The sequence below is a fragment of the Gekko japonicus genome, unplaced genomic scaffold (genome assembly GCF_001447785.1).
Source record: "Gekko japonicus isolate JY-2015 unplaced genomic scaffold, Gekko_japonicus_V1.1 scaffold632, whole genome shotgun sequence".
Taxonomy (NCBI): Eukaryota; Metazoa; Chordata; class Lepidosauria; order Squamata; family Gekkonidae; genus Gekko; species Gekko japonicus.
Genome location: NW_015172025.1, coordinates 601,222 through 610,767, shown reverse-complemented (window position 1 = coordinate 610,767; position 9,546 = coordinate 601,222). Strand labels below are relative to the sequence as shown.

The following is a 9,546-nucleotide window of genomic DNA, read 5'->3' as shown; positions in this document are numbered from 1 at the left end:
AAAGCTCAACAACCTCAGATATGCAGACGATACCACTCTAATGGCAGAAAGTGAAGAGGACCTAAAGAGCCTCTTACTCAGGGTAAAAGAGGAGAGCACAAAAGTGGGCTTGAAGCTCAACATCAAAAAAACTAAGATCATGGCATCCGGCCCCACCACTCCTTGGCAAATAGAAGGGGAAGTCCTGGAAGTAGTGACAGACTTCACGTTCCTGGGATCCCAGATCACCGCAGACTGTGACAGCAGCCATGAAATTAAAAGACGCCTGCTCCTTGGGAGGAAAGCGATGGCGAACCTCAACAGCATGATAAAAAGTAGAGACATCACCCTGCCAACAAAAGTCCGCATGGTCAAAGCAATGGTATTCCCAGTAGTCATGTATGGCTGCGAGAGTTGGACTATAAGGAAGGCCGAGCGCCAAAGAATAGATTCTTTTGAACTATGGTGCTGGAGAAGACTCTTGAGTCCCTTGGACTGCAAGAAGATCAAATCAGTCAATCCTAAAAGAAATCAACCCTGACTTTTCCCTGGAAGGCCAGGTAATGAAACTGAAGCTCAAATACTTTGGCCACCCAATGAGAAGGAAGCACTCCCTGGAGAAGACCCTGATGCTGGGAAAGATTGAAGGTCAAAGAAGACGGGGACGGCAAAGGGTGAGATGGTTAGACAGTGTCATAGATGCAACGAACATGAAGTTGAGCAAACTTCAGAGGACGGCGGAAGACAGGAAGGCCTGGCGTGATCTGGTCCATGGGGTCGCGAAGAGTCAGACTCGACTGTGCGACTGAACAACAACATGCTGGATAGTGACGCTTCCCTCACACAGGCACCGGGAGGGCCAACCTCTTCTTGCTTACACACGGCCTGATAACCTAAAACAACTTCTCACCTGCCACAAGGACAAACTACTTAACAGTCACATGGACTCTGATACCAAGGCCTGCAACAAACCAAGATGCCAACTTTGCTCTCATATAGATCCCTGTGGAAACTCGAGCTGCAGTGTTAGAAGAGTCAAACAACAAATATATACACTGCAAGGCAGCCTTGAGAAAGATAGGAACGCTCCATCTATGATTGTTAGCTGCTTAATGGGCTTTTTGTAGGACCAGCAACAAACATCAATTTAAACTTCAATGTAACCACAAAAGGAAACTTCCCCCTTTAGAAGACTTTCAAGCAAGGAGAAGCGGATGTACAATTCTAGAAACTCCCGTTGGGGTTGATTGTGTAAAAAGGATGTAAATTGACTGGTAGCTATTAGATTGTACAGTGGATATTGCATGTAATGAATATATACCTGTTTTAGAATATTATGAATAATACACAATGCGCTTTATAAGGTGGAACATATAGAACACTTTAACTTATAAAAGAGGTTTTTGCAGTGTATGTGTTTGTTGTTTGACTCATATAGATCCCAGCAACACCATCACTGGACCCACCGACATCAGCCAGACCATCTTCAGGTTCCTACTCCTGCTCATCCTCCAATGTGATTTATGCCTTCATGTGTCAGCAATGCCCTTCCACTCTCTACACTGGACAAACAGGCAAGTTCTTTCTACAAAGAATTAATGGACATAAGTCCCGTCCCCTCCCCCCCCCCCGCTCCGGCAGAGAGGCCCAAGCGGCTTCCTTCTTCCCCTTTCCCCCCTCCACCCCCGGCTCTGGCGGTCTCCTCCTCCTCCGCCGATCTCCTCCTCCCTCCCCCCACTCCTGCAGCCAGGCCTGAGCAGCTTCCAACCGCCAGCCCACCACAGAGTTCCCAGAGCGTTCCCTGTGCATGTGCAGGGAAGGCTCTTATACTTTTGGGGGATTTAAATATCCCCCATATATTTTTTTTCAACTTTTTATATTTTTGTGCACACCTGGGGACTGCCCCAAGTGTGCAGGAAAATCTCCCTGCCCCCCAGGTGCCCCCGATGTGCGGATTTAGATATCTGCACGCCTTCGCTATTAGATATATAGATACTGCTGAATTGCAACGGATAACATAGTTTAAGACAATGCAACCATCTGGATTAGCAATATTGATTTCTCCACGTTGACTACCTCCCTGCATATCACACCCAAACCAATCCCATCTTCTATTGTCATTTGCCTACTAATGTAATTCAGCATCTGAAATCACTCCACTTTCCAACATATAGGACAGGTATCATATAGTTGTATCTGAAGAAGTGAGCTAGTGATTCATGAGAGCTCCTCCCCTGCCACAAATGTTGTTAGTCTTTAAGGTGCTGTTGGACTCTTACTCTTTTCTACTTCATTATAGTCGATCAAGCAACACTAAAGCATATTGAAGTGCATTGAGGCTGTATTTATCTAGTGAATGCAGCTGTTATCCAGATTACATCTGGTGTGAATAAGGCTCTGGTTCCAGTAACAGTCAAAGGACATCCTAAAAATCTGCCAGTTCCTGGGCACTGACCAATTACAATTCAGTGGCACTACACATTAAAAGTTCTATATGCAATCCTTGGATCTGCCATTGAAAGCAATTCCATGTCGAGAAAGACCTTTCTTCACCTGAAATCCCATACAACCACTACCAGTCAGAGAAGACGATGCTCAGCTAGTATTGGGTCCTGCCTTGGTATAGTACCGTTTCATATCTTCATGAACCAAAATGCAGGACAGCTAGAGGACAGTACAAGGAGATGGGGGCTGGGGGGAGGGATCTCTGACACTCACTCCTCCAGCCTTGATCAGCTTGCGTCGGAATTCCCTCGTCGGGTTGTTGAATGTCAGTTTCTCACAGCGCAGGTGGTTGACGGGTGGGTTCCCCTCCAGGTTCAGGAAGAGGTCGTAGGTGAAGCAAACTCTCCTGGGCTCCTCCTGTAACAGAGAGCGGCAAAAGTCTTGTGAAGCGTTTGCCGTTAGATGTGCAAGCTCAAACTCCCATCCCCTACTATTTGGAGGTAGACTGCTCCTGAACCTGGAGGTGCCATTTCCCTTCTAGGGACCGCCTTCCAAAACACTTCCCAAGACTCACTCTCCATTCTGTCTTCCAGACAAATGGCCACCCTACCGTTTAATCCAAACAGAGCCACAAGGTGCCAGAGGTCACAATTAAATAGTCATTTTAAAAAAAGGTAAGATTAAAAACCAAAGAGCAGTCGTCGTCCCCCAACATACCTAGACTCACAACTAAGATAGGAAAGCAGAAATCCCATGCACTGACAGACACCTGGCTCACACAACAGGAAAGCATATCCATCGCACACTTGGGTGCTAAGATGTAAGCGATTATGGCGGCATGGAAAGAAACTGAGGCACTGCTCAGTTTGCAAAGCATCTCTCACTGGTGCCAGTTTGATGTTTGACTGATGCTGTTCACCTGGTCATTTATTCATGACTGCAATTTGATTGTTTACTGGTAGCATTTTACATCTCAAAGCAGCTTTGGGTACTTTTGGGAGGGCAGTAAATCACCTAGATCAAAAAGCAAGACTGGGGCTAGCGGGAAGAATAAGTTAGCTGCTTTTCCAGACTGCACGTGAGTAACCAACGTGAAGAAAGCGATACAGAATGCATGCAATTGCCACGCTTCTTTGTTGTTTCTCCAAGCAGGAGACAGGGCACAATATCTGATGTGTTTTTCAGCACACCTTGACTTAAGTGGGACTGCTGGAAGCCAAATCTGAGATACCGCCTGGCCAGTTCACTTTTGAAGGGGGGGGGGGTGATCAACTTACCTTGTTTTTGAAGTGGACTTCAATGGGCATGATGAAACCAGCATAGCCGGACTCCTCCACTTTGTATGGGGGCTCTTTGCAGACTGAGAAGAAATCAGGAATGGCATTGAGCTTTGGGTCCACAGCCCAAGCAAGGAGCAAATACGAGGAAAGCAGGTTTTGCCTACAGACTTGAGGGGGCTGCTAGCATATCCCTTTGCTCCCTTCTTCAGTCCCCACAACCCCACGGCAGCAACACCAGCACGGTATTACTAACTGGCCTCACAGGGCTGTCGCAAGGACCTTGGCGAGACAACATATGCAAAGTAGACACTCAAAAGCCCTTTATGAATACTAAGCAATGCTACCATATGAAGAGAGAAAACAGGCAATGGGGAAAGGAAATAGTCATCACCACATGATGGAACATTTACTTTGCAAAATAAAAGAGATGGCAACTGGTGACTGACGCCACCACAAAGAGTATCTAAAGAGCCCTGCTGGAAAACATCCAGGAGGCAGTTTTCAGTAACGGGTGGCCAAATGCCTCTGGAAGCCCATAAACGGGACCTGAAAGCAGTAGCCTCCTTCTTGGTTTGCTCCCACGACTCTGGCTGTCTAGAGATGTAAAATTTCCAGAAATTTTGAAGCTCGAGAAAAAAACCCCGTTTCCCCCCCATTTTTTCTTTTCCAGATTGAAAGTCATTCTGTTACTTTAGCAATGTAAAATATGACTATGGACATTTTTACTTGGCATGAAATTATAACTAGCATATTAAAATATAGTATATCCAAACAATTATTACAAACAGAATACCCAAACAAAACTGAAACCTTTTTCTTTTTTTGTGACAATAGCACCTCCTAAAGGAAGAAATGCATCTTGTTCCTGCATTGGAGGGTTCAGTTTGTAACCTAGGACTTGCTTGTCCTCAGTGCACAGAAATTAGCTCAATCTGATACCATACATATTTTTTAGAAATGATTTGGAAAATATCTGAACACTTTGTCCTAAAATATCTTATTCATCATGTTAAAATAAATTTTCCATAATCAATTTTTTTTCTTTTCTTTTTTCAATTTTTCAGAGGGAAAAAACAAAAAAAGGCTTCAGGAAAAAAACAGGGGGGGGAGGGAATCTTTCCCCCAAATTTTTCCAGTTTTTTTCCGGGCCTTCACATCTCTATGGCTGTTAGAGGTGAACTGCCTCCCAAACTGGAGGTGTCACTTAGCAAGTGTGGCTAGAAGCCATCGGTAGAAGTATCCTCCACAAAGGTGTCTGATCAGGAAGCAAGAATGTGGGTATTCTGGCAACAAAATAAGACTGGAAGGCATGGTTCATTCTTCAAGATTCTTGACGTAGACAGGAATCTTCACACCAACCAGCTGCTGGCACTTGCCCTGGATTATGCTACGCAGTCATCCAGGCTAGCCTAATCTCATCAGATCCCAGAAGCCAAGAAGGCCATGGTCACTACACAGAGGCTGGTAATGGGAAGCCACATGTTTGTCTCTTGCCTCTAAGAAGACGCTCTGAGTTAGCTGTGACTTGAGGGCACTTTCTACCACCATACACACAAACAGATGTTCACTCACCACGTTTTGGTTTCGGGAAGCTCTGATGTAGCCGAAAGACCACTTTCTCCACAAAGTGCTGGATCTCAAACTGCTCAGGTCCACGCACGAAGACCATCCAGTCGTGGGTGAAGCCCTCGGTAGTGGGCTTCTTTCGCAGCTGGGCACGATGCCCCAGCTCCAACTTCACCTGGACCGTACACTAGAAGGAAAAGGGAAGGAGTGCGACAGGGGGTGGGTGATGGGAAGACAGCACAATGTTAATTACAAATCCCAGGTTGATCGTCTCTCAGAGACACAAAAACACGCTTAACCACTTACTTTTATGTGATGCGCAGGTTGCGTGGGGAAGCAATGGAAACGTGAGCATCTTTGTAAAGCAGTCTAATGCTAAACAGGACATGTAGACAGGAGATGCTCTGGTGCTCCATCCAACACAGCACGCTTCCAGACAAGAGTCATACCACTGATCCATGTAGCCTATTACTGTCTGCTTTTATAGGTTCTCCAGCCTCTTCCAATGCCTGCAGAGTGAAACCTTTCTTAACTAGATCAAATCTTGGCCTCTCAGTTTCCTGGATGCTATGTTCCTTGTAAACCTTTCAGGGACTCCTCTGTGAGAAACTGACTGCACCCCTGCAACCTGTAGTTCCAGAACACTCCGTGCTTCCCAGGGCACACTCAGGAGAGCACAACTGTGCCCTCGAGCAAGACCCAGAGTTCCTCATAATGCCTCTGAACATCAAGGGGTTCCGTGTCAGTGCGGAAAGCGTTGCCTGAAGAAGGATACCAGGCAGTCAAGTGAACTGGAAACAGTCCAGGGCTCTTCTTGCTGGGACTCAGAAGAACCCCTTCCTGGGCTGCATGGTCACTTCTGAGAAACAGCCGCCAAATCGTGACGACTGCTATGATCCCGACAGCCTCTCCTCAACGTGCCATGACTAGTTTGCCCTGTCACTTCAACGTGCTCCTGATCCTACACATTGGGAAGTGTGCCGTGTCTGCAACTGGCCCACCTGCTCTCAAGAATGCCTTCACATGTGCGCCGCTGTGCCACCTGAAGTGCCACTGAGGCACAAGCTGTGTGCCTCACTGCGCATGTGGAAAAATCAAAGCACCAGGATCTGGCATGGGTCTCAAGAGGACTGCAGATTTCTCCATTAGGAAAACCAGACTCCATAACTTTATCTGTTTCTCTCTCTACAATTGCATGTCTAAGGAACACCTAAAAGGCCCAGGCAGGCCGAATATGCTTTGCGTTGCAAGCATCCCCTTGCAGCAGGGAGGAGAGTCCACTTAGGATGAGCACTGGAAACATACCCGCTGAGCTCTGTGACACCAGAGGGAAGGGGAACTGCTCCTTATCTCCTCCCCTTTCATTCCTTCCCCAGAAGCAAAAAAATTCCAAAGCTGTGAAGAGATCTAATCTTCCCTCTGTTTGTATTGCCAACAGCCTCGAAGACCAGACAAGGGCTGTAATATGTCCAGGAAAGCATCACTCTAGGGAACACCCTCTAGACTGCGCAAAGAACAGATTGGCTGAACTATATGCAGAGCGACAGAGACGCATCTCTGAATGCCACTGCTAGCTCAAAAGGCCTTAAAAAGACCAACAAGGCTGTTGGTTATTTTGATGGTCTTTCTGGAGCTGGAATATGGTTGCATTTGACCCTGAATCCGGGTCTCACCAAGGCAGAGCGTATGCTTTGCACACCCGAGGCAGCCCCGTCTCCGGGACACCCAGTTTAAAAGGATTCTGAAGTATTAGGGCTGGGAAAGCCTTCATATCTACCTGAGACCTCAGAAAGCTGACAAAACAGATCCTCGGGCAGACACATCAGCACACATGGAAACGACGGCGTGCACAGGTGGTAGAGGACCCTATCCCACCACAGGCGTAGCACCCACACACCCAATAATGGTGCATTTATGTAGACACAACAGGTGTCTTGTGATGCTGCCACAAGGAGCAGCAAACACGCATTCATGAGAATCAGAATCCCATCATTTACATGATGTTCAGCAGCTGTTGAGTGACCAGTGTGTGTCACCCTGACCGGGGGAGGCTGTATCTGCAGGGGGCTGGCAAGCTGCTATGTTCTCTCAGCCTCGGATCCTCCTCCAGCAAAACAAGGAATAGAGTCCTGGCATATCACTGCGGTGGCTCAAGTGGTTAAGATGCTGAACTGCAGACCAAAAGGTTGGTAGTTCAGCAGCTTGAGACCCGAGTGCCACATGACGGAGTGAACTCCCGTCTATGGTCCCATATCCTGCCAACCTAGCAGTTCGAAAGATAGGAATTGCAAGTAGATAAATAGGTACCACTTTGGTGGGAAGGTAACAGCATTCCATGCACCTCGGCGTCTAGTCATGCCGGCCACATGACCACGGAAATGTCTTTAGACAGCGCTGGCTCTTCAGCTTGGAAACGGAGATGAGCACCACATCCCTAGAGTCAGAGTCGACTGGCTTTCGAGCAAGGGAAACCTTTACCTTTTACCTTTATATCACATGGGGATGTTATAAGAAAAAAGCATCATGAACATTTAGAAGTGTCAAAAGAGTACTAAGCAATAGCAGAGCAGGACTGAAAAGCACAAGGCAGGGACTCCCCTGCTCGAGATGTTCTCGAGTGAAGGTCACCATTGTCTTCATGTATTCCTTTCCACAGAATACTGGCCAACCTAACAGGGCTGCTTGTAAGGATTACTGAGCTCCCCCATGTGAAAGGCTCCAAGGACTGTACTCCTATTGTCAACAGAGCTGAAGTGTTCAGAAATACAGGCTGTGGGTAAGGAAGTCCAGAGCTGAAATCTCACTACAGCCACGAATTCAATGTAGGTAAGGGTCACTGCAAGTGTTCCCTCTAAGCTGAGTTAGTGTGAGTTCACACATTTTGTCTGAGCTCAGGAAGGAGGGCTCCAGAGCAAAGTAATCTATGCAACAGCCAAATCGCTCACTGCTTTAATGCCAGTAGAATTTTTGCTGACAAGACTCCACAGCTTAGAGGGAGCACTGGGCACTGCCAATCCCAACCTTTCCCTCCCTCCCTCAAGGCGCAAAACAAGCAACAATGGCCCACATCCTATAGGGTTGCTGCTGCAGGACCATCGTAAGGAGCACAGGAGCAAAATTCCCAAGTCAACCCTGAGGTCTCTTCTCCCCTCTTCCACAGCCTCTCTTTGCGAGGAGCTCAGGCCCTCCCCAACCATTTCCTTTCACGTCTGAGCAGAGACCACACAGCCTACCAAGTGTGCATCTTCAATCTCCTTTTCCCCCACAGGCAGGTGAGGAAGAGTTCCTTTTCTCTCCCTAGGTCTTCTCCCGTTGCCAGGGCCCTTCAAACACAGGGCCCCTTCTCTTACCCACCCACCCCCCCCCATCTCAAACAACCCACTCCCTCTCATTTCATTGTACTTTTTTTTGGGGGGGGGAGAGAGCCGTCTTCTCCCAACTTCTGGGTGACGCACATTCCCATTCCCACCCCTAATGACACAGATCCTGAGGTCTAACGCATAGGGCACACTTTACTTGGGTTGGGGGGGGGGGTGCGGTTTCAGAGGAACAGCAGCCATCTCCTCCTTCCCTGTACAAGCCCCACCGAGGGGGGGAGGCACCCAAGTCAATCCCGGCCCAGGATGCTGGGAGAGAGTGGAAAGGCAAGGCACAGCCCCCTGGTTTGGGGAAGGGAACACCCCCCCACACACACACACACACACACCAGTGTTCCCTCTAAGCTGAGTCAGTGTGAGCCAGCTCACGGTTCTTTACCCTCCGGCTCACCCATTTTTGTCTTCGCTCAGGAAGGAGGGCTCCAGAGCAAACTGATTTATGCAGCAGCCAAACGGCTCGCTCACAACTTTAACGCCAGTGGCTCACCGAGTAGAATTTTTGCTCCCAGGACGCCACCACTGAGAGGGAGCATTGCCTCCCCCCAATTCAAACACGCCCCTCCCCCGTGGGGGCGGGTTCCTCTGTCTCCTCGTCCGGGCGAGCCCTGCCCCTCCTGCCACGCCCCCCTGTGTTTCTTTGGGGGGGCACTGCTGCCCCTCCCTCCAGCCACGCCCCTCTCGGGGGCGGGGAAGCGAGAACGGGCCACGCCCCCTCTGCCCAGCACCCGCCCCCTGCCCTCACCTGGTTGTCCATGGCTCGGCTGGGCCTTCCTGCCTTTTTCCCTCCCCCCGCCTGGCCAGGCCGCTTCTCAGGGCGCCGCTTCCGTCCCACTCGTGGCTGCGTCCCCGGCCCAGGCCGCCGGCCTCATGGTCGGTGGGGTCGGCGGGTGAGGCGCCCG

At 48.9% G+C, this 9,546-nt stretch overlaps 1 protein-coding gene across 2 annotated transcripts in view; it reads right to left on the bottom strand.

The window, feature by feature from the left end:
* The window catches only part of MLLT1 (myeloid/lymphoid or mixed-lineage leukemia; translocated to, 1), a 36,452-nt gene extending 26,948 nt beyond the window's left edge, over positions 1–9,504 (bottom strand). For both annotated transcript variants that reach the window (XM_015420531.1, XM_015420532.1), the window contains exons 1-4: positions 9,390–9,504; positions 5,277–5,457; positions 3,702–3,784; positions 2,698–2,841 (exon numbers count right to left, since the gene is read on the bottom strand). In XM_015420531.1, the coding sequence (XP_015276017.1) occupies positions 2,698–2,841; positions 3,702–3,784; positions 5,277–5,457; positions 9,390–9,401 (420 nt within the window). In that variant the 5' untranslated portion in view covers positions 9,402–9,504. The remainder of the gene's footprint in view (positions 1–2,697; positions 2,842–3,701; positions 3,785–5,276; positions 5,458–9,389) is intronic.
* Positions 9,505–9,546: the final 42 nt, after the last annotated feature.